This window comes from Lepidochelys kempii, chromosome 13, assembly GCF_965140265.1.
Source record: "Lepidochelys kempii isolate rLepKem1 chromosome 13, rLepKem1.hap2, whole genome shotgun sequence".
Classification (NCBI taxonomy): Eukaryota; Metazoa; Chordata; order Testudines; family Cheloniidae; genus Lepidochelys; species Lepidochelys kempii.
In genome coordinates, this window is record NC_133268.1 from 15,150,356 (window position 1) to 15,175,185 (window position 24,830).

The window sequence follows — 24,830 nt, forward strand, 5'->3', positions numbered from 1 at the left end:
AAGGTTCCTATCACTTAAGGGGGTTGCAGGGAAGGGAGAAAGTCTGCATCTTTTTTCAGTTAGTTTGATTTGGGCATTTAACAACATCTTGGGTATTTACATTTCTGCTGCTTCCCATCCATAGTCAGTTCACTGACTCTTTTGTTCATGTGGATCTTCATACAGCACCCATGAAGTAAAACAATGAAAAGCAACAACTCTTCTAGCAAAATATAGTCAGAGCAGTTTTGTGTCACTCAGGCCTAGATCCTGCAATTGGATCAATGCAGAGAGCATCCCTGCTACTCTGTTTCCTTAGTTCCAGAAACTTGTTTTGACAGTAAAGGACAAAACAAAACCAGAATCCTTTTTTTGCTATGTGAGTTCCTTATATCTAAGGCTGCATCAGCCTGTGATCTTTTCATGCTAATATGTGAGACTTCAATCAGGGAATGATAAGAGAACATGAATCTCAAATTAGAATTTCTCAGATGTTTCCAATCTAATCTTGGAAGAGATGAGCTAACTCAATGTGTGGACTTGGGCGAGTCACGTTATCTCTCAATGTTGGTTTCCTCACATCTAAAAAGGGAATAATAACGCATTACCCACCTACCCTTCAGGGATGTTAATGAGGATTAACTAGTTAATGTCTGTGCAGTGCTTTGAACATAGAAAGCACCATAAAAATGCTGCATATCATTAACAGTAAAACAATTTATATAGGGCCTTATCCATAGCCCATGGAAATCTTTTCATTAATGGGCTTTGGCTCAGGCCTATAGTGCCTCAAGTGTGCTAGGTGCTTTGCAGACCAAAAAAGAGTCCAGGTCTCAGCCTGAAGGAGCTTACAATCTAAATGGACAGTGAACAGATAGAAGATGGCAAGTGATTTGAACAAGCAGCAATGCTCAGTACGCTTCTGTAGTTTTTATATGGGTTTATTTAGCAGTTTGCTGGGGGACGATATGGGGGAGAGTCTGTGTTTAATAAGTTTTGTGGAAGAAATATGGGCTGTTTTGTTAAGTGAGGGCAGGGGACGTAGGCTGGATCATGGAGGGGGATAAAATGGAGACTTCTTAAATTAAATATGTCCTTCCAATAGGTGTTGTGAGTGTATGAGATGCTGCGGAAGAAGAGACCCAAGGCCTCGTACGGTTTGGCTTGGCCATCCAGAAAAAAGAGACCAGAGATACCCTCGCAATGTGATCAACAATCAGAAATACAACTTTTTTACATTTCTTCCTGGGGTATGTATGCCCATTAAACTTCATGACTCCGTACCCCTAACACCTTCCTCATTTTCAGTGGTTTTTACAACATAGTGAATGCTGAACCTTAAGTCAGAGGAAAGAGCTAATATTCTGATCCCTTAAAGTAGTTAGGAATATGCTTCACACACTTTGCCTAAACTCAGGGCCATAACCAGAGCAGGGCAACAGCCCAGCGCACAAAGCCATCAGGACAGAAAAATGGGGCAGGGGTTAGGGGGTGCAAATATGCTTGCTCACCCCGGCATTAAAATGCCTAGTCACAGCACTGCCTAAACGTCACTTTTTGTTGAACGTAAAATTAACTAGTAGTTTGTATGGTTGTAGAATAGATGCCATACAAATCTCGCATTGTTGTCTCTATGGGTCAAATTCACTCTGCCCAAAGCTTATAGGATTTAAGGGAGGGGATGAATGGAATCTACCCGAGTCATGTGGATGGATTTCATTGCAGCCCTTATGCTACTGCTTTCGAAGCTCATGGGCTGGAATGGCAGCCAGAACACCTCTATACTGTTACATGGGGTTCTTGTTCCACTGAATCACGCAGGCCCACACAGGCAGTCAGTTCTCTGGCAGCATATTCAGGGTTTCTTTCCAAAATTCACTGGCAGAGCAGACATGCTGTGGTGACTGTAGACTATTACCTAGTGTCTAACATGTGTCTCTTAAGCAAGCTCATTGAGAAACTTCTCCCAGTGCTGGGATACAACTGATCAGATTGCATATGTTGCTCAATGGGTTACCTGGCAGGTTTATTTCTTTTGCCTATGGATAAGTTATCTCAGTGTAGCACCTGATGAGCTGGACAGACAACCTGTTCATCAGATTTGACAACTTCCACTCTCACCCCCATATTATGCTTTTCTCAAATCTGTTTATTCATAGTCCTTCAATGAAGAGTTCTTATGAATGTGCTTGGGCATATGGATTTTTGAAAACTGCTCACAGCAAGTACTCCTTTGAATATTTGATACTGGTTTGGGTGATTAGGCAGCTAAGTCACCTGATATGTGTTCTATTCTCTGATTGGATGATCTCACCTCTATAAATAAGAGGATTACCTGAAGAAATCACTGAGGTACTGAATTTCTTGAGGCTATTCTGCGGAGGGAGCACTTTATTTAGGGAGAGACACATGGCGAGTCAGAAGCAGATTGGGGCAGTTTTTGGACATCCCCTTGTTGCCCACCTGTTGGCTGTAGTTTTCTGTGGTACGCTCTTTCTTGCTGGCTGGCCCTTCTTCTTGCTGGCTCCAATTTCTCCCTGACAATGGCAACAGGGCAGATGGCCTTTCTCCCTATCATCATCTCTTCTGTGTTGCATCCACAGGCTACCTACCCTCTGGCCACAGAACCATCATGATGCATGGCCAGATCATGTATGCCCTGTGCTTTCAGCTCACATTGTCATAGGGCATGGCTACACTGGAAACATCAAAGCTCTGTTGCGGAAGCACTCCCTCGGTAGCGCTTTGAAGTGTGAGTGTGGTCAGGCGCTCACCCAGCACTCCTGGTAATCCACCTCCACAAGGGGATTAGCGCCAAGCGCTTGGCTCCCAGCTCTTGGAGCCTGTTTACATTAGTGCTTTAAAGCGCTCTGACTTGCTGCACTCAGGGGGGTGATTTTTCACACCCCATAGCCAGCAAGTTAGAGCGCTATAAAATGTAAGTGAAGCCAAGCCCATAGTCTCTGTCATCAGTTTAAAAGCAAAACCAGTCCTTGTTGAAACAGAGGTCTGACTGGTGATGGTTCAGTATGCAAGGGACAGTGGAACTACTTTCAAAACCAGTTCAAGTTCAAACTGCATTTGTTTTAAATATATATTTAGCAGATTTTTGTAGGCAAAACATAATGTTGGTTAGGCATCCACTATTTACAGTTGCTGTCACTTTTCTGATTGGTATTTATCAAAAGTTTAAAGGTAAAATTATATGTATGTATTAAAGACTAACTACTGCAGAATCTGTTGTATAGCACAGCTACATTTGTGTGCATGTTGTTATATTCACCAAGATGATCTTTTGGAAATTATTTCCGGCACTACTTTGCTATCATTATTTAGGATTTAGACATTACAGGAGCTAGCAGAAATGAATGTCTCTTATCACTAGTTCAATATGCATAACTCTGAGATCTCCATTAACCTCTCCCCTCCTCCCTTTTTTTGTAGGTGCTGTTTAACCAGTTCAAATACTTTTTTAATCTTTACTTCTTGCTTCTGGCCTGCTCTCAATTTGTCCCTGAAATGAGGCTTGGTGCACTTTACACCTATTGGGTTCCCTTGGTAGGTAATCTACGGTTTGTTTATTCAAGAAAGTGTCCGTGTTTAAATACAAAATGTCCTTTGTTGTCTTATCTCTCTGATCTAAGTAATTCTGTGTCTCACATGCTTTTTTGGCAGCTTATTTGTAGGAAGTCTGCTCTCTAAATGTTCTGAGTGCAGATGCTTGTACTCGCTTTTAAATTAATTTCATACAGGTTGGACATTTAGGTATGGTAGGACTCCGTTACCGATACCCTCTTCATCTGAGTTAATAGGGGCATAATTCTTTGTCTCTTACACAACTGCCACTAGGCATACCCACCACTGGGGCAACTGGCCCACTTCTACACTCCAAAAAAATGAGAGACTAGATGGCGAGCAAAGTAAACAGCTTCCTGGCTCCTGTGAGTATTGATCACAGCTGCTAAGTTATTAGAAAGTTAAGGGTGAAGATGGAGGGTCTGCATCAGAGCATTTTGCTTTGTCACAGCATTCCAGAAGAGGGCTGCAAATCAGCAGGATTTCAGAAAAGCTTGTCAGGTGAAGCAAAGGACCAAAGGGCAGTTTTCAAAAGCGACCTTAATGAATGACCGTATGTGCAATGACAGCAAATCATGCAGTCCCGCCAAACAGTTTGACTTAGAGTCTTTGGATGGGTCAACAGGCTGATTTTAAAATAAGATGTTTTAGTTTCTTAAAATACATATTTTTACATTTCATTTATTCAAATTTGCTTAGAGCATAGATGCTTCCCCCCGAAACCCCTGACACACACACTTACTGATTTGTCATTTTCCAAACATATATTTCCCCTGAGGTTGGAAGAAGTCAGAAAGCCAAGTTCGCTACAGTCTTTGGGAAAGGATGCTAGCTAACTATTTGAGATGGGGTTTCCCATCTCTCGTTAAAGTTGTTAGGCAGATCTCTAGAGTAAATTGGTGCATCCACAAGGGTTCCATGTGGCTTTATTTCAATCTCAAATCTGCAGGAAGAGTTGAATAATTTCCTTATTACAGAGTTCTCAAATGTTTTCTGTCTGCCCCTTACCTCTTGCTGTGTGCATAAACCAAGCTCCCTTTCTGCTGCCAACTGCTCAGAGGAACCTTGCCATGTTGCTGTCTCCAGTGGAAGTCAGGGTGGTAAGGTGTCAGGAGATGACTTTTTTTTAATATTTAGGTTCCTGTTTTCAGAATTATGTGCATTTGCATGTACATGTACATATGCACGCCTGGGCAGTCATGACAGATATTCATATCAGCTCTTCAGTAAGATGTCTAGTCATCTGTGCATGCAATTCTAAAACTCTGGACATTGGGTTTTATGGCTGACTACCTTGACTCCATTGACTGTAGAGTACATAGTATTCTGGGACAATAGAAATAAGTGTTTAGGAGCAGACCAGATAAAAAGGGATGGTGATTTAGAATTTTTTTTAAAAAAGGACACAACACTGATTTTTTTGGGAAGGTATGGCGGGGGGGAAGGAAGAGTTAAAAAGGCACAATAAGGAGTGATTGAATGGAATGATAAGATAATTTAAATTACCTGAGCAATGCACATAGGAACGCACTGCACAAGCCAATTGAAGCTACAAGGGCCACTTAAAAATCTATAAAAAGAAAAGGAGGACTTGTGGCACCTTAGAGACTAACACATTTATTTGAGCATAAGCTTTCGTGAGCTACAGCTCACTTCATCGGATGCATCCGATGAAGTGAGCTGTAGCTCACGAAAGCTTATGCTCAAATAAATGTGTTAGTCTCCAAGGTGCCACAAATCTTCCTTTTCTTTTTGCGAATACAGACTAACACGGATGCTACTCTGAAACCCGTTAAAAATCTATGCACCTCTAAACTTTTTTCCCTTCCACTTCCAGTAAGCAGCCTCCTGGGGGTTTACATCCCTCTCTTGCACATGAGGTCAGCTGATAGTTAATCACCAAGAAATACCCTATGTTTTCTGCATAGTATTTTAAGTACATTAACAGTTCAGCTTTGACAAACAAATGGCAGAAAACACTTGCATCAAACCTGTGCTGCCATCTGTCTTCACTCAGCAGGGCTGCAAATGAACTGTAGTTATCTGGATCTTCCAACAGGGTTTAGAAATCCTTGGGTGTAACTTGTTGCTTTCAATATAGGAAGCAAAAACATATTTAAAATAATCATAGATCCACAATGATTTTAAAGATGACACTTTTAGGCTGCTCTTTGGAAATCACGGGTGGTAAAATCCCTGCAGTGTTGATGGTAAAACATTCTCCCCATTTTCAACTGAATTGGGAAAAATGATTTCCATTAAATTTACCTCAATCTGATAATCCTGTTTGCAAAAGCAAACTGATACCACAGAAGTAAAGAATATCATGAAGTTGCTACTAAAACTCTGCTGGTAGTCAGCCCTGTGCCTGGTTGAATTCATGTTTTGGCATATACGTATGACAAAGTTATTGTATTTGTATTGTATCTGTTTAGGAAAAGTGAGTGTGTCACAAAACTAGTTTGAACAAGCCCCCCCCACTCACTCTCCCCTATCCCCCAACAGGTTTTTTATAGAATCCTATAAGCAATTGTGATTTGTCTAGGCCAGATGAGCAATTAGGACTCAGCATATGAGCTGCTAGAGAGTAGTATAAGAAAGGTCTTTGTTCATTACTGACTGCTGATACAAGTGTTCGGTATAGAATGACATACATGATGGCATAGTGAGGCAGCACATGTGGGAATATTTTTGGATGATTATTTTAAATTCAGATACCCAAACTCTTTAGATTCCTGATCCACAAAGCAAGCTAAAAATAATCAACACGGATTGTTTCTTTCCCTTTTATCTGAAAGCACCTAGGAGTTTTTGAAATCGTTAAGTGACAGAGAAGCCTTCAGTCTTTTTTTGCTTGTCAGTTACCCAACTGATATATCTTTGAGTGGCTCAAAGTGAAATGTACTGACCCTAGCCCTTCTGGAATGAAATGCTTCTATCAAAAGATCATCTTGTATATTATTGCCTTCCTGGCTTCTGTAATTTGAATCTATTCAATGTCATGTTTACATTATTAAAGCAATTCCAAGCCTTAAGGACATATTCTCTCTTGATGTAAGAATATAATTCCCGTTAATGTTAATGGGCACTATGTATGGAAGGTAATGAGAGACTATCTCAGTAGTTTGTGTATTTAACCAACTCTCTTCTCTCCACAACAAAGCTGGTAGATTTTTTTGTTTTGTTTTTTTGTCTTGTCAAAACATGTTTTGTTTTTTGTTTTTTTTTCATGAAAAATGGCTTTTATTTTCATTTTGGCCAAAAATATATTGGGAACATTTTAATGGTGGTCACACAATGGAGACTCTACTTTTTCAGTATATTGGGGTTTTGTCAAAAAAATGGAGAAGTTTATGGAGGAAATTTTGAAAACTTAAAAAAAAAATCTTATAAAAATTAGCATTTTTTGAACAGTTCTTCTCTATTGTACAGGCAGAAAATTGCCATTAACATTAATTGGCACTGTGTACAATTTGTGGAATGATTAGAATTATTATTATCTATTATTAGAATAGGTACCAAAGTGTATTCTTTGCTAAATACTCAAGTGACCTTGAAAAGGGGGCGGGGAGGCTTGATATTTTAAATCATGTGTATCTTAATTAAACCTCCCACAGTCTAATAAACAGGAAAGTTTTTAGGCTGAAACTTTCAAAGGCGCTTGAGTTAGGTCCTTTTGAAAATGCCCCCTTTAAATAATGCAAATACATGCAATACCTTCTGCATTTCAAAGCTAATGTCAGATGTTTTCTAATGTATCCTGTGGTTGTGCACTGATACGTATGAACTGTGGCTAAGACACTGCACAATTTTATTGCAGTGTTGTATGTTTTAGGTGAGACTGTGTGCACAAAAACCAAAGCTATAAGAATGTCTGAATTTAGTTGCAGAAAATGCTGTCCTTCAGTTTCAGTAAACCAGAGACAGTTTCTTGTTTGAAAAAAACAAAACAAAAAAGGACATGCGAAAAGGTTAATTATTGTCAGTGTCAGGTAGTAATATTGTGAACACTCTATGCCCAAGGTTTTCCAATATGATCTGTAATTTTGGGGTGCCTGACTTGAGGTGTCTTTAAAGAGGCCTGATTTTCAAAGGGTAGGTGCTCAGCACTTTCTGAAAATCAAGTCCCTTGAAAGGCAGCTTAAGTTGGGCACGCAAAAATTCTTATCCCGTTTGTTATTTACTTATCAAACCCTTTTCTGCATTATTTATAAATCTGTCTGTGGTTTTCATGTTTCAACTGTCATGTTTTCAAACAATTAAAAAAAATTGAATTTGATTGGATACCTAACAAATACATTGGTTGACAAGATCCCTGCTGCCTGATGACAAGATTCTGTAATATGAATTTTCACATGGAGTGTAAAGCACTTGCAGCTCTGTTCATTGACATGCCAGATTTAGCAATGTAGTGAATCAGAGCTGAATAATGTCTAATATAAAATGAGTTTGCAATACTAGCCCAAAGAGGGAGTTGCTTTGTCTGAGCTCTGCTTATTTTTAGAGTCTGGTAATACTAAAAGTATGATGTGCATGTTCTCCATGCTGTAAGAAACTGAAATAGTTCCTCTCGTCTATGCTTTAGTACTGTGAGTAGTCACATTAATTTTGAGGCACTAGTCATAGTAATAAAGTTAGGCACATGTATGTTCGTAGGATCAAATTAGATGAACTGTCCTGGATAGTCTTGTGCTTAAGGCACAAGACAAGGTCTCGGGAGATCTGGCCGTGCAGTGGGTTTCCTGTGTGATCTGGGGCAAGCCACAGCGGCCCAGGCCCTTCAACATGTTTAGGCATGAAACTCCCTTTGATTTCACTGGGGGTTAGCCCATGTTTACGCTACAGCGGCACGACTATGGCTCTGCAGCTGTTCCTCTGTAGAGCCGTAGTATAGATGTTTCCTGCATCAACAGAAAGAGTTTCTCCATCAGTGTAGGTAATCCATCTCTCCAAAAGGCAGTAACTAGATCAATGGAAGGATTCTTCCATCAATCTGGCTGGGTCTGCAGTGGGGGTTAGGTCAAACTAACTATGTTGTGCAGGGTGAGAAATTTTTCAGAGCCCTGAGTGTTGTAGCTAGGTTGACCTAAGTTTTAGATGTAGACCAGGTTATTCACCTGAATACCTGCTAGGAGCCAGGCCTTAATCTCTCTCTGCCTCAGTTCCCATCTGTAAAATGGAAATAAAACTTCCCTACCTTACAAGGGTGTTGTGAGGGTAAATTGTTTGTGATGTGCCTGGCAAGCAGTACAGAAAGCCTATAAATAAAACTATATTTAAAAAATGTGAGTGTATTGTTATCTTGGTATCAGTGTTCTGTATAACACTCATCATAATAAGTAAGCAATAATAAGTCAGGAAAACAAGACGAAAACATTGAATATAGACATGGGCATTGGTCAATATTGTGCATTACATGGATCTGAGACAGAGGATGTTTTCTGGCCTCTTACCCATTTAGTTTTTTTCTCCCCCTTTAGGGTTTTGTGCTTGCAGTTACCATCATTCGCGAGGCAGTGGAGGAGATCCGATGTTACACACGCGACAAGGAAGTAAACTCCCAGATCTACAGCAAGCTCACAGCAAGAGGTCAGCTCTTTGGCTCCAGTTCTCTGCCTCTGCCCCGCTGTATCCTGTAGCAGACTGCTGGAATAGCAGGAGTTGCAACTCAATCAAATGTTGCTGACAGTCAGAGAAGCAGAGTTCAAGGAGGGCGGGAGGGTTACAGGCATGCAGGCACGTGGCTTAATGTCCACTTTGTTGCTTTTAGCACTGGAGCACTACAGGTCTCGGTAGACTTGCAGATAGCTTCTTGCGTAAGTACAGTTGAAGCTGCCAGTTATTGAATGTTCCCCTAGGAAATAAATCGAGAGCAAATGTGAATGGGCAAGTTATTTCAAGTAACTCCTGGACATATTGTATGCAAAGTGGTAAGAATCTCAGTGTTCTATTTATAGGGTGTGTGAGGCTGTATTTGGTACTGTGCAGGCTGAATGGAAAGATGTAGTTCCTTTCCATAAATTTAAAATTTAAATTACACACACACACACCAGTCCAGGCAAACGTTGGATGTAGGTTGAACTTTCAGGCAGATCAGGCTCTTGAAAACTGATAGGCCTAAATCGCAGGCCATTGTAAAACCTGTGCCCTGACCTTTCCTTTGTGGTACCATGGCACGTTGGAGAAAATGGAACCTGGAACTGAATCACCTTGGAGTTTGCTTCTGCAAAATGAAAGCAAAGTATCCTTGTCCCTCCTCTACTATAGATCCTTTAGTTGCCTGATTATCAGTGAATGGCCTCATGGGAGCAGTGTTTTTTAAAGGAAGGGAGGTCCCTCAGTGGCCAAGGAGAGGGAGAGAGATCCAAGAGCAGCAAGTAGATGGTAGATGGAATGAAAGCAAAACTAGGCCTGAAGTAGCGATCGTGTGGGGGTTCAAAATTGTATTTTATTCACATGAGTAGTTGTGCATGAGTCTTTCAATAATACTTTTGCTTTCCAGGTACACTTCCTGGCTTGTCACTTGTATGGAAGGAAATAATGTGCTCTGCTGTGTGCAATGAAAGATTTTCACAAACCAAGATCTAATAAGGTTGCTGAAGTAAATATAAACCCAGATACAAAATACAAAACTAACGCATAGCTGTTAATAACTAAAGAAAGAAAGAAAACTGCAGATTATTGGTGGCAGTTATTTACTTAAACGTTCTAATAACCTTGTTCTAGCTTAAAAAACTTTCCAGACACCAGTTAGCCAAAGGGACATGCAACAGATAAGGGTGGGAGGGGTTCGGTCCAGTAGGGTCCAGGGGCAGTTAGAAGGACACAGCATAACTAGTTAAGATAATTTACATACACATCCATTATTACCCCAACACTTTATACATGCACTTGACTATGGCATGAAAATTCACCTTGCATGTTACCTTAGCTGTGACCCTACTATACAAACTTAAGAACTCTTTCAACGTATGCACCACTAATTATATTCTTCTTATAACCATGTAAAGTGTATAATTAGTGACCTAAGTGCTGAAGGCGCTCATAAATGTGTAGGTCAGCGTTAAGGTGGCTGAAACATATAAGGTGACTTTTCAGATGTTAATATTTTCATTAAACCAGATATGTGAGAAGGGGTAATGAAATGTGCATAAGCTATTTCATTATTTCCAGGGGGTTTTTTATGCTTAACGTTTTTTTAATGGTAATGATGACATTACGTATTTTGTGGAAGAGTTAAGCAGCCTGAACTCTAATTTTTCTGTACGTGCTTGTGATCGTATGAAAGAAATGGATCCCTGAAAGCATAACACAGTCTGGGGTAGAAAATACTTTGCACCAAGCTCCTTGGAGATTGTGTAGAGAAAAGCATGGTGTCATGCTCTCCTCTCTGAAGTGTATAGGAGGAGTAGAAGAACTTTGCTCTTGCATATCTTAAGATATGTCATCTGGGTACGTGCCAAATTCCAGTTTCTACCTGGCTCTACTGGGCATGCACTTCCATAACCCTGCCACCACCACCTGACCCTCTTTGCCAAAAAGCTCACATCTTAGTGTGTCACTAGTGCTTTGTTGTGAAAAATATTACATGTTGACATTCAGCTAATATTTTTGAATGTGGTTTTCATGACAACGACAGAAACATTAACCAGGGATATTGCTAATTTGTGTATTTTGAATATATTTTGTTTAGCTGCCCCTCCCTTGAACTCTCTGAATAGTTCAGACTGTTAAGTCATTTATAAGCCAAAAATAAAATAGACACTAGATCAAAATTTTTAATAGGGTATTTCCAGACAGTTAAACTATAGGATAGAGTCACTTCAGACTTCCTCAAAATTTCATTCTGTACCCTAAGTATCAGTGGTGTGATTTTTGGTTCAGATCATTATCTATATTATGCCTAACAAAGAAGTGTAAATCCCACTTTAACTGAAGAATAATAGTTTTAACCATGGCACAGCTAGCAGTGCTGCCCAGTGATGCCAGGAGCTTTTTTTTTTTAATGAGAGTGAGCTGAAATTAAGTAGCTTCTTTTTTGGGGTTCAGTCCTCTTTGATATCACAAAAAAAATGTAGCCTCTCAATTTGAAGGAGGAGTGATCTGAGCATGTGTGTAAAAAAAGCTGCATGTGGGATTCATGCTATGAACATTTTGCAATTTTCTGAGAACAAGCCTTCTTTTGCATGTAGTTGCTTAAGATTATGCATATTTCACAGGCTGGGAACTGTGAGGCTGCTGTGGAATAAACCATAGCAGTTGCTGAATATTAAATCCCCTTTTAATAACATGTTCTCACTACAACATTTAAAATGCTTGGCAACCAGCAAAAGTCCCATCAAAGAAGGGTTTACTACATCTATTTAAAGGTATAAAAGAGTTTCCTTCTGTGTTCTATTCATTGATCTATAAGGGGCCTGACCTTTTCTTAGTTCTTTTCATATTGCAATTACGTTTCCCATGAATGATTTTCCCTCCCTTCCTTCTTAACTTCACTAATTCTTGAAAGAAACTGAGTGGGATGGGCAGCTGGACACTAGCATATAATACAAGCCATTTCATTAATTTTTTAAAATATATTTGGTGAGGTAACAATAAATGAGACACTACAGTGGTCCAGTCAGAACAGAATGTATATAGAAGGAATCATGAAACTATTTATTGTAAGGCTCAAATGTGCAGTGGGCACATTAGTAGTGATTATCTAAACTTTAAAATATGTATTTTCATAACAATTTTTGGGAAAGAATTAAACCATTTTGCACAGTAGGAATGGAAGCTAGCAACTTTCAGGGGCTTAATTGTCAGCCACCAGAGACCTCAGACAGTTAGGCCCCGGGTATGCGAAAGTCACCAGTAGCATTAGTAATAGAGTCTTATTACCATTAATTTTAATTAATTATTTTTGGGTGAATTTACCAAAACTCCAGATACTTAAATTGTAAGCTGTTTGGTGCAAGGATTGTTTTTTGGATATGTTTCTACAGCACCTAGCAAGATAGGGGGCGTGGTCAATGACTGGGGCTCCGAAGTACTATCACCATACAAATAACAAGAGCATATCACATTGAGAAGGGCAGTCGAAGAGACAGTACAAGTGACTTAAAGGCTTTTAAAATGTTGCCGTGTGTTTTTAATTGAGGGCAATTTCAGCCCTATAGATGGCCATCAGCATGGGAGAGGGAGAATAAGGAGTGAAACTGAACACGGCTATACTTGAGGAATAACTGTGGCAGAACTAATTTGTCATAAGAATATTCATCAGGAAATTGTAATCTGTGCTGTTGAATGTCTCTAAATTGCTACAAAAACTAGAACTCGTGTAGTTTTTCTCTCTTCTCCCCACTGCCCCGTGAGCACAAATCTAGGCAGCTTAGTCAGAGTTAAGCATGAACTTAAGGCTATGTCAACACATGAGACATTACCGACACAGCTGCACCACTGTAAGAGCTCTCGTGTAGCTGCTCTTTGCTGATGGGAGAGAGCTCTCCTGTCGACGTAACTGAACCAGCGAGCAATGGTAGCTATGTCGGTGGGAGAAGCTCTCCCACTGACATAGCGCTGTGCACACTACCACTTATGCAGGCGAAACTTGTGTTGCTCAGGGGTGTGGGTTTTTTTCACCCACTGAGCAACATAAGCTTTGCGGACATAAGTGGTAGTGTAGACATGACCTTCGTCGGTGAGATGTAAGCATGTGCTTATGTGCTTTCCTGAATAGGGATGGATTTAAAAAGAGGCCTAGGTGCTTCCCTGAATTAGCATCATCTTGTCTTCCTCTGTGCATCTTTCTCCTGCTTTGAATTCCTGCCAGTTCCTTCTCTACAGAGATCTGGATTTTCTGTTCACTTGAACAGTATCTTGTTAATGCACTTCCAAGCACAACTAATCTCACCAGTCAAACATGAACTCACCAGCATGCCGTACTGCAACAGCTTCGGTATTTTGCAATTATTTGTGACTTGCAGTTTTCCTCCTGTTCACCAATTTTCTAATGCATCCTTTTGGATAACATCTTTAAGATTCAATAAGCTGCTTTCTTGATAGCGAAAAAGGGAGAATCCTCTTTGGATCACTTCTTATTTGGAATATAGTAGCCAAACTCCAGTACTGGTATAATAATAATTAATAATAAAAATTAATAATTTCCTTACTATAGAGGGCTGTATCCTTTATTCTGCGTAAAAGAGAAATTATTACTCAGCCTATTTTGCCTTTTTTTAATGGGTTGCTGCTGTTACTTCTTTAAGCCCATAAATATTTTAGTTAAAAATCAGCAAACTTCTAGAAAGTTTAAGTAATGTTTTACAGGACAGTTGTTTGGATTGTAATGGTCAACAATCACATTTCAAAACCTACAGGACCACTTTTGTTTTAAAATCTGCAGGCTGAATTTCTGCTTGATAGAGAGCTAGGTCTTTGCTTACAATTCCAGGATTGTTCTTGTTTTCTCTCACTTTTTTTCCCTTCCCTGGGCAACAGAGCATAATAGAGAAACTACACAAATGGTAAGAAATGTGAAAAGAACTCCTACCGAGTGGGTGCTCCTTAAGATACAGATCACTGGCAATTACCAGCCATATAAAAACAATATTTTGCCAACCCCTCTCTGCCGTGCTCCACAGTTTATATAGTGTTAGGCTGTATAAGACAAAAGCTTAATGGAATGGCTCAAAACAAACTATTTCTGATTCTAGGGTGCAGAATCTTGTTTTCATAAACATTTGGCTTCAACTTTTAATTCCGAATGAAGAGTGTTTTGATCTCTGCTGTGATAAAGGCTGTGGAAATCCCACATAAAATCTCCATAGAGGCTTTTATATGGTAGAAAGAGACATTTCCTCTTGCTGGTATGTTTGACGTTTTAAATAATCTGCATAATGGTGAGTTTATCACACTGAGGATCTGGTGGAAATTCAAAAACCCATAGCTGCGTGATGGAGTGAAATATTTCCACACTAGAATGCACGTTTTCTGTCTTTTGTCAGACACAAATAGCATGTTTCAGGGCACATCAAAAGCTAATATCAAGGAACTTGAGGGAATGATATTTGTTTTTGTATACAAGAAGGGGCATACACATTCCTTTGTTTCAGGAAAATGGAACAAGTCCTGTCTCACACTTTAAGAATGAAACCAATACCATGTAAAGGAAAAACCACCCTCATGTAACATAATGGAGCAGAATTTTGTGATCTGAATTTTGTGTTTAAGCATTTTAAGGAACTTCAAAAAATGGAGGCCTTAAAACATAACATTTGAAGTATTTTTAGTTAATCCTTGTTAAATCTGAATTGTTTTAAAAATGTACATTGCTGCTTGTCAAAGAACAGTACTGTTTCATGCATTTATAAAAGTGTCCGTATTTTATCTTCTTATCTTTTACATTAGTTGAAAAATACTGAGAATGATATTGAAGCATTTGTGTTATTCAGTATCTCAAATGTGCATAAGCAAATTCCAGTATTCAGTAGCTGATTTAAAAAAACAAAACAAAAAAAAACAAAAAAACTATAGAATTCCCAAGATTAAAATAAAACTAATTTTAGTAAATTGCTTTATGGGAGTCCTGACTGAAAGGAAACATCTGGTCCTGTCTTCTTAGTGTGACATACGGTGTTTCCCATAAGATGTCATCCATGAGGGGCCATGAATTTGGTTGGTAAAGAAAATCAGCTTTGCTAGTTAAAAGGGAGGGGGTGTATCTCACGCAACAGGCTTCTTTAGAGAGTGCAGATCGGTTAGAAAGATATTTCTATCATCTGTCCCTTTTTTCCTTAAAAGTGCCAACATTGAGATGCTTATGGGATGAGACCATGAATACCAAGGTGTATTTACTTGTAGCAGATTTATTGTAATTTCCCAGACGCTGATGTATGAGGGTCTGTAAAGCTTTTTATGCATGTAATGGAAGTTACAAGGTGGTGATGTCCAGGGGGTTTCAAACTTTTTCCTAGTGTGAACCGTATTTTAATTCAGCCTGTCTCATTAACACTTCCTCTCCATTTGCAATGCCACAGACCATTTCCCCTCATACTCATGATTGCCTAACATCCCTGTGGCTCACATGGAAAAGTGATGCTAGGAGAGTATGTCAAGTATTTTAAATGACTTGGAGTTAAATTTAGAAGCTGGAAATGAGGGGCCAGCACACTCTGACCACCCAGTTTTCCACATACCCCACTCAGTGCTCTGTGCACCATGGTTTGGGAACCTCTGTGGCTACGAGGAAGGAGTGCTTAGGGCTTCTTTCCCTGTACAGTAGAATATTCACCAGTGTTCTCTATTATTCCATGAATGACAATATGAGGAGGAAAGAGATGTAACCTGCCAGACCATTTTAGTGTCATAATGTATTGTGTTGTATAGGACATACAGAAGGGGGCTAGAAGTGATGGTTTTGAAGTGCTGCATTCCCTTTAAGCCTCTTCATGGAAGGTAATGGACTCTAATCCCTTGGTATGCTGCCTGCCCTGCTAGCTATGGATTCAGTAGCCCAATAGTCATTTTGTTTATCTTAGTTCACTAAATTCTGATGAGCCAAAGCTCAAGATCTGTGAAGACCTACAAGATATTTGTAAATGGACCTTGACTGCTTATAATTTGTAGTAATAATTAAAGCAGGTAAGGAAGTCTGTGTTTATTAGCAGCAGTGATGAGGCATGTTGTTCAGGACACAGTGTATCACCAAAGCAGCAGGCTGCCCAGGAGCTTAGAATGGCTTTCATTGTTAATTTGAAGCAGAAACACTGAAGCATATCCTGAGAGGGATGCTAATGAAGGGACTGCCAGTAGTAAAATCCTAGTGACCTTTGTGCTTTGTGCTAATTTCCCCTCCTTTTTTTTTTCACCCCCTTTCTGAGCTGGTAGCTGGCCCGTTAGCCAATGAATTGCAAATTACAGTAGGACTGTTGTCCATGCTGGGGTTCTGCCTGGCATGAACTCCCACGAGTCTCCCCCCTTCTACTCAAACCACAACAGATTAAAGAGGCTTTTGTTGAGTATAGCAGGCAGCCACATAAAGCAGAGTTCAAATTAACTGATAATAAATCTCTAGTCACCATGAGAAGCCAAATCTAGAACTGGCTAATGATTTAAAATTACTAGCCAATGGTTAAATTAGTTCTCTGGTTTAAAACGACCGGTAAAAATGCTTGAAAACTGCAAGGGAATAAATGTTTATACCTTCTTGTGAGGGGGCATATCTTACCATGTTTATTCAGACAAAGCTCTCGTTGACATAAAGGAATGACTGTAGAAGTGGGCCATCTATAAGGTTGTAATACAAAAAGGAAATTAACCGTGAGTTAAGGTTGACGTATCTGTTTAAATTATTGTGGTCAGGTATTATATTGAAGATGTAAGCCTCCATTTTCCACCAACGTTGCTGAAAAGAAACACCGGAAATTCATAGCTCCTTGTTACATTCTCATTGTTATACCACAGTCTGCCTAACAAGTTTTGAAAGCATTTTTAAACTCATGGATGCTAAGCACTATAAAAATAATAGAATAACTTCACCCTGCTGGGTCATCACTGGGGATTGAACCTCGGATCTCCAACACCAAAGCATAGGCCTCTATCACTTTAACTAAAGCATCAGGTAGAAGTAGTATGGACCAGCTCTGTATGTTATAGATTTGTTATTGGCCACCTCCAAAATAACAAATTTTAAAGTATTCCCAAACAGTTTCCAGTATAGCTTTGATGGACCTTTAGCTAAAGATCCTGCTCAGCTGTGTGTATTTATACTGTATCTTTTGCTGAAAAGGGTTGTAACTTACTGAAGTTTGTTTCACTTCTGCAGGAACCATGAAGGTGAAGAGTTCTAGTATCCAAGTAGGGGACCTTATCATTGTTGAAAAGGTTTGTGTGGATTTGTATTTGTATTGTGTGTATGTGGGGGTGGGGGATTAGTTTGTAAAATACTTTTCTCGCACAATCAATAAGAATATTTCACTAAAATCTGCCATGTCAGTGTTTTTTTACAATGGCTAAAATTTTAGTGATGATATTTAATAATCTCTCCTAGTAATATTCCCTTTTCCATAATTTTATACTGTATTAAATAATTCTCAGTAAGTTTCTAGAAATTGGAACAAATTTCTCTGTGGAAGCCTATGATCTGAAGTTTCCATTTACTTCTGCATGACGAGATAAAAACCCCACATGGTCCTACAATCTGTAGTAGGCCAAATTCTTGATCCAAGTGCATCAATAAAATGTGCATGTGCAAATGCTTGTAACTGAGTGTTTGGATACACGAAGACCCACTTGACCTGAACAGGTACCTACATTGCATGTTCAAATACATTATCCCTGTATGAAGCTTGATGGAGAGTCTCTTGCACAATATTATAAGTATCTGTAGCTGACTGGAAATTGAAAACCTAGAAAACTATGTGCTTTATATGACCTCAGATGACCCTGTATCAACTTGCCCCTTTGTTCAGAGGATGATTTGCACAGACTTCCACTTTCTGTTTCTGCAGATGTCTATCAGCAGTAATATAACAAACAACTTGTACAGATGAGGGGTAAACAGAACCTGTATAGAAAAAAGCACATGCATGTGTCTTTTTACTAGCATAGGCCTTCTTGGAAGGAAACCAGTACAGGCTTTAAGCTCCTAATGCTGGATTGTTTGAGACTCTCCAGAGCTAATGGATGAGTTCTTTGAAAACCTAGAGCCTGAGCCAGCTCCCATTGAAATTGTTGGGAGCTGGCTCCTAATGCCTTTGTCTTTGGATTTCTACAGTGAGCTAGCACAGGTAGAGGGAAGAGATCCTGTTTTGGAATTCAAAATAAAATAAATCCTGAACCCCAACTGGACAAAGAATTAAATATTATTTTTGAAAAAACCTTAGTTTTATGCCACGGGATGCAGGGGTACACGAATGTGCATACAGCTATGCGCGGTAACAGCCTTTCCTTTTGTAACAGAACCAGCGGGTCCCTGCTGACATGATCTTCCTGAGGACGTCAGAGAAGAATGGTAAACATCTGGAACTAATTATGAAAATAACCATTAACCTTTCACTGGTTATTTGGAAAAAATAATCATTTGAAAATGTAACACAAATGATACAGTTTTAGAGTTACAAACACTTGATGGATTGGCTCTTTTGTGTTGTTTTTTTTGTTATATTCTGATGGTTTTTGAAAATTAAAGATAGTTGACCTTTAGGTTGAGTCATAGTTAGTGAAATCACACAATTGCTTTCATTACATGGAGAATTAGCTATATGGTTAGAATTGCCATTCAGCTTTGTCCTGCTGAAACACAGGATAGTTTGGGTAAATGTTTAATCAGGGGGCTTAGAAAATAGGTTGACTGTGTCTTACAGATCGAGTACACTGATTTGCTGTATTCAGTCATATAAAAGGAAAGGAGTGCTTGACTCCTCAAAAATAACATGGCTTCCGTGCCTTAGGGACCCCCATTGTGTGTCTGTAATATGGTTTATTAAATGAACAGTTGCCAGGAGCACTGTTCTTTTAAAACATTCATACTCGTTTCTCTTTGTGTCCATTGAAATCGTTGCCAGTCTCATAGCATTTGTAACTCAAAACAGCCTTTACATACATAAGGTAGTATATGCCTTACCTGTCATCCAGCACTGTATCCAAGTGTCTCTAACTAGCTATTTATTATATGTGTTTTAGCCTCTTAAAATTATATTTATATTTTTTTTACTTTGATTTGTTCCCTTCATATAACTTACTTGAAAGTTTGGTTTGATTTGTTTGTTTGTTTGTTTGTTTCCTTAGTCTTGGCTTATTTAAATAGCTGGAGTCTCAAGAAACTTTTCATTTAAATTTCTCATAAAGGTTACTCTTAATCAGCTGTTGTTTTCATAGGAAGAAATGTGTCCTATCTCAGGAACTAATTCCATGAACCATATATGTACTTACAATAGATTTAAAAAGACCATTAACAAATGTTGAACATCCACAGGATCTTGCTTCCTCCGGACTGATCAGCTAGATGGTGAGACAGACTGGAAGCTGCGGCTGCCAGTTGCCTGCACTCAGAGATTACCCACCGCTTCTGTAAGTAGTTTCCTAGTAAAAGACTTTTTTGAATTAACTGTTTATCAGTGTGTCATGAACAATTGAAAGTGTACGTAATCGTACGTAATCTGCCAAAAGCGAAAAATGTGTGTTCTGTCTGGCTTTCACAGAAGGCAAAATAATTGCCATTTTGGAATCAGAATTGAAGACTTTGAAAATTATTTGCACACTTGATCCTCCTGCCAATATTTGTACTGAAGGGAAAAAATCCATTCTTCCACAAGATCATGGTTTCTTGATATTTTGTTTGGTTGGTTTTTTTTCTGTATTTGCGGGGAGAGGAGTGGAGGGGGAAGGATTGAATGTCATTTTTATTATTCCAGTTCTCACTTCACAGCTGGTTAGGGCTCTGGGATTTTGAAAAATGGAGGAAACCGACAAATTAAAGTACAAGTAGTGGTATATAGACTGTGTTTTGTTCAAGAGACAATAAAGTGGTATTGGAAGAGAGAGATTTGGGTATGAATGACATTCACCTAACTTCTTATTTGAAATGTACTCTTAGTAACCCATTGATCTATGGTTAAAATACACCCCATAAGGTGTACAGTAACCACTTCTGCAGCATGAAGTATTGATCTCAACATGCCTTATGCAGTTTTGAGGCAAATTTGGCAGCTGAAGAGGAATGACAATTAGAACTTCTTTTTGCCAGGAAAGAGAGAATAGCAGAAGACTTCATGAATTCAACTGGGTACTTCAACAGACAGGTTAATATTGTTTCGATACTATAGTGATGGATCCCTATGGAAAACTTAAATAGAATTACTGAGCTAGCATCCAAAGAACTGCCTTGAAATAGGAGCCAATCAAATGGGGCATGGTATACATGAAAGTCATCTACCAGTAATTTGTTATAGAAAGGTTCATTTCCTTGATGACAGTGCACTTCCTGCTTTCTCAAATACTCCCCTTTCTGTTATTGAGCTCTACTGCAGTGGTTCTCAAACTAGGGGCGCCGCTTGTTCAGGGAAAGCCCCTGGTGGGCCAGGCTGGTTTGTTTACCTGCTGCGTCCACAGGTTCAGCCAATCGCGGTTCCCACTGGCCGCGGTTCGCTGCTCCAGGCCAATGAGGGCTGCGGGAAGCACCGAGGGATGTGCAGGCCGCCCTTCCCGCAGCCCCCCGAGGGATGTGCAGGCCGCCCTTCCCGCAGCCCCCCGAGGGATGTGCAGCCCCCCCCCGCATCAGGAGTGGCAAACCATGGCCAGTGGGAGCCGCAATTGGTCGAACCTGGACACAGCAGGTAAATGAACCAGCCCAGCCTGCCAAGGGCTTTCCCTGAACAAGCAGCACTCCTAGTTTGAGAGCCACTGCTCTACTGTACTACAAGAGAACAAATCATGTGACCTGACAATGGAACTTTTCCTGCCACTTAAGCAATTGATTGCCTTCATAAAAGGAGAGTTAGAGCATGGTTATTCCTCTTTGCCATCTGAACTAAATATATAACCATTGAATGCTATGTGTCTTCCCAAATCCTGCAGAACTCTGTTTGTGTGTTATAAGAAACAAAACAAGTCAGCTGAGTGTGCTGCTGTTTTGCCAACTCTTACTGTGGCAACACCATTCTAGTGAAGCTATTGTAATGATTCTACTCTGTCTTCATCGGCTGAGAGATTTTCCGTATGAGTACATTGAGTGTCTTTTTTTGATTTGCTTAAAGAAATGTTATTCATAAAATAATTGGAGGCTTAAAGGCTTTATATATTGTGGGATAATCGTGTTTTAACTGCTGCCATAACATGTCTATTCTTTAGGATCTTCTTCAAATCCGATCCTATGTGTATGCAGAAGAGCCCAATATTGATATACATAATTTTGTGGGGACCTTCACCAGAGTAAGTCTACTGATATGTTTTAAGCATTATATATAAGCGTTTGCCACACAGACCTTTTGAATAGCATTTTGGTTCTTGGAAGTGACTTTAAATTGCTTCACGAGAAATGCTGAAATGTTGCTTTGCCCTGTACAAATATACTAAAGTCAAATAGGTTAATAGGGATCCTTCTCTCTTCTAAATAATATGCATCCGTGTGTTAAATAAAATCTAAAGCTTTATAATTCATTAAGAGTTTGCCTTAGAAACAAAAGACAGCAGGCCACTCAGCATTAAGGGTCTTATCCAGATGGAATTAGTTGTGGCCATTTGGGTCCAACAACATGGTGCTGCAAAATAAGCTCACCTGTTCAGAAGGGAGGCTGGCCCACCACACAAGTGGTCAAAGACTGAAAAAATCTCTGCCATTCAGAGCTGTGTGGGGGCAGAAGACTTTAGGTAAATAAGCCAATGGCCATCAACTCCTATTCTGGGTTGGTTGGTTCTCCCCTCTCAGGGTCAGTTGGTGGGAGTTAATGTGGCAGTCTGTAAGAGTTAATGTGGCCTAATACATGTGCACCTCCAATAGTCTGTTCTGGCCCTAGGTCCCTGAGAATGTAACATTTTAAAAAAAATTAAGCTGTCTGTTACTCTGAGGGGTGGGGGAAATGGAGAGAAGAGATGCAATGGGTGTTTGGGCCCAAAACTTCTTCCACTGCTCCCTGGAGAAAGGGGATTGTGATGAATGCATGTTATATATGGATTCCTTACTTTTAAGACCCCCTTTCCCTCCTGCTTGAAGGAGCATGGGCAGCTTGGTAAAAGCCCTGAGACTTTTTAGGCCATTTTCTGAATTGCTTGCCAACATTTGTTTATTTTAAAGTGATAGACTGTGATCTCACCATCCTATAGCTGCTGCTTGATTGGCTTTACAGAAGGTAGTACTTTCATGGAATAGGGAGCAGCTTGGGCAGCTACTGAGCCTGGGAGGTTTGTAGATCCCCTTGGACTATCCAGATAGAGAAGCAATTTTATGTTAGCCGTAAAAAGGCCTTAATTCCCCAGCACACTGTAATGCAAAGGTAAAGCATGCTCCTGATCCCTGAAAAAAGGATACTGAATCTAGCATACTGATCACTCTGTGTCATTTACTGGCATGGTTCAGATTATTTATTTAGCTTTCCAGGCATTTCTGAGAGGCTTAAACTGCAAAAGGAGAAATTTCACTGGTACCTTTCAGTAAAAGACAGATAAATGTCAGTCATTTGCATGAGTGAGTGGATCGTGTTGGAAAAACATACCCAATGTCGTGGTTCCTGAATCAGAGTTCAGCTGAAGATTTCAAATCACTTTCAAATAGTTATAAGAAACAAGCCACCGTTCTTCTAACTTGGAGAGGAGGGGCTGCCTGTGCAGGAAAAGGCACAATAGTAGGCTTCCCCTGCCCCCACCCTTTCATCCCACTGTGAAATGCCTGTGTTTCTAGCCCAACCAGGAGGATCTGATGGTTAAGATTTTAGGATTTTCATAAGCTTAGGATGTTTTCCCTCCTTTGCCTCTCTGTGTGTCATGAATGCATCTAGTAAGCCGTTTGAATGCTGTTTGTGTATCCGTTCTAGGAAGACAGTGACCCTCCAGTGAATGAAAGCTTAAGCATAGAAAACACCCTCTGGGCCAGCACAGTGATTGCATCAGGTAAGATGGAAGCACGTATAATTTTTTTGAGGAGTATGTTAGCAATTTTTAAAAATCCTTTTGTAATTTGGAATAATCATCTCTGTCAGAGAATTTAGTGGTTGGAATGAAGTTTACCACTTGTCCTAACATCTCAGAGGAGCTGAGCTGACATCTAATTACCTCTTGGACATTTATAGATGAGAAGGAACTGGAATTCCAGGGGCCTTTGGGCGCTTCTTAAGCGTCTGCTACCAGAATAGCACTTAATTGCTACATTGACATTCTAATCTGTAACAGAAATGGTGTCAAATAGAGTCTAGTAATAGAAGCTAACATAAAAGATCTTCAGGTAAATGCTTCCACTAGGTTATGGTTCTATAAATAAAAAGCATTCTGTGATACATTTTGGGTTGTTACATACACACACTAAAGTTGCTAGGAATGAGAGGAGTCAATATTCTCTTCTGAATGCTTGTCTGGAGAAAAGGCTCATTCTTTCACTAGCTAAGGTGCCCTTAAGTAACAAGAGAGTGTCAGAAGAAGAGTGAAATTCTGCAGTGCAGTTTGAGGATTGAAGTTTTTGAGTTTTAGAGGTTTCACTTTATGGTTTGAGACACTTCACAAAGTGACTGATGGGAAGGAATATGAACTTCAGAAAGTTTCTCTTTGTAATGGAACAATCGAAACACCTCCTCTTCCCCTCCCCCCCCAACGTTTCATTAGCAGAGAAAGGTAGGTGCATTTCATTTCTGCAATGTTTCCATCCAATTCTCCTGCTCCTTCTCTTTAAAATATGCTAAAATTTAATATATGTTGTCACAGTGATATGTCAAAAGGTAATTAAATATAGCTGTCCAAATATAGTACTGTAGAGTAAATCTTATTTATAGTTCAGTAATTGTCAACTGATTGGCAACTAACCTTCCCCACCACCCCTGATGCAAACACACAAGTACTAGTGCAGGCAGCTTCAAATATCAAATAGACTGTTCAGAGCACATTTTCAATTCAGTCCATCTCCTAAACCAAATAAGAAGACAAAGAGGCAGGAAAGCCATTGTTCTAGTAACTCTTGCCTCTTCAGATATGTTTTTCTATTCTATCTTACTTATTTTGTGTGCTAGATAATTTAAACTGGAACTCTTAATCAATTCATATAGTCTTCTGAAGTCTTTCCTGATCTGTTAATGGCTCTATATTTGTATGACATGACCAGACTCAGAGTGAAATTATGTCCCCATGGAAATCAATGGCAAAAGTCCTTTTGACTTCAGTGGGGCCAGGATTTTACCCTCAGTGCGCCTAGAGAGTATTATGCTCTTCCCAATCTGTGCCATCAGATGTGCTTATATGCACATGGGCTGTCATGTATAGGCACTTGTACTATGGTGGGAGAAACTGCATGCATTCAGATCTACCCGATAAGCTTATTATTTACAGTAGCTCCCAGAAGACCCTATCAGGATTGGCGCTCCATTGTTCTATCTTCTGTACAAAATGATACAAAGACTTTTCCTCTGCCCTAAAGAGCTCACAATTTGAGCCCAATCTGTCACTTATGCCTGTGAGCAAAGTTACTTGTGTACACATGTGTTTGTGGGATCAGTCGAGAAGAATGGCATTTTAAAATATTTTAATAGCTTTTTAAATAGTTTATACAATGTAGTCTATTTCAAATATCCATAAAACAATTAGGAACAAGTACC

General features: G+C 39.6%; 1 protein-coding gene across 2 annotated transcripts in view; it reads left to right on the forward strand.

The window, feature by feature from the left end:
* The window catches only part of ATP9A (ATPase phospholipid transporting 9A (putative)), a 93,166-nt gene that overhangs the window by 14,520 nt on the left and 53,816 nt on the right, over positions 1-24,830 (forward strand). For both annotated transcript variants that reach the window (XM_073309381.1, XM_073309379.1), the window contains exons 2-9: positions 1,085-1,229; positions 3,424-3,537; positions 9,036-9,144; positions 17,363-17,421; positions 18,499-18,550; positions 19,514-19,608; positions 21,388-21,468; positions 23,067-23,142. In XM_073309381.1, coding sequence (XP_073165482.1) covers positions 1,085-1,229; positions 3,424-3,537; positions 9,036-9,144; positions 17,363-17,421; positions 18,499-18,550; positions 19,514-19,608; positions 21,388-21,468; positions 23,067-23,142 — 731 coding nt within the window. The remainder of the gene's footprint in view (positions 1-1,084; positions 1,230-3,423; positions 3,538-9,035; positions 9,145-17,362; positions 17,422-18,498; positions 18,551-19,513; positions 19,609-21,387; positions 21,469-23,066; positions 23,143-24,830) is intronic.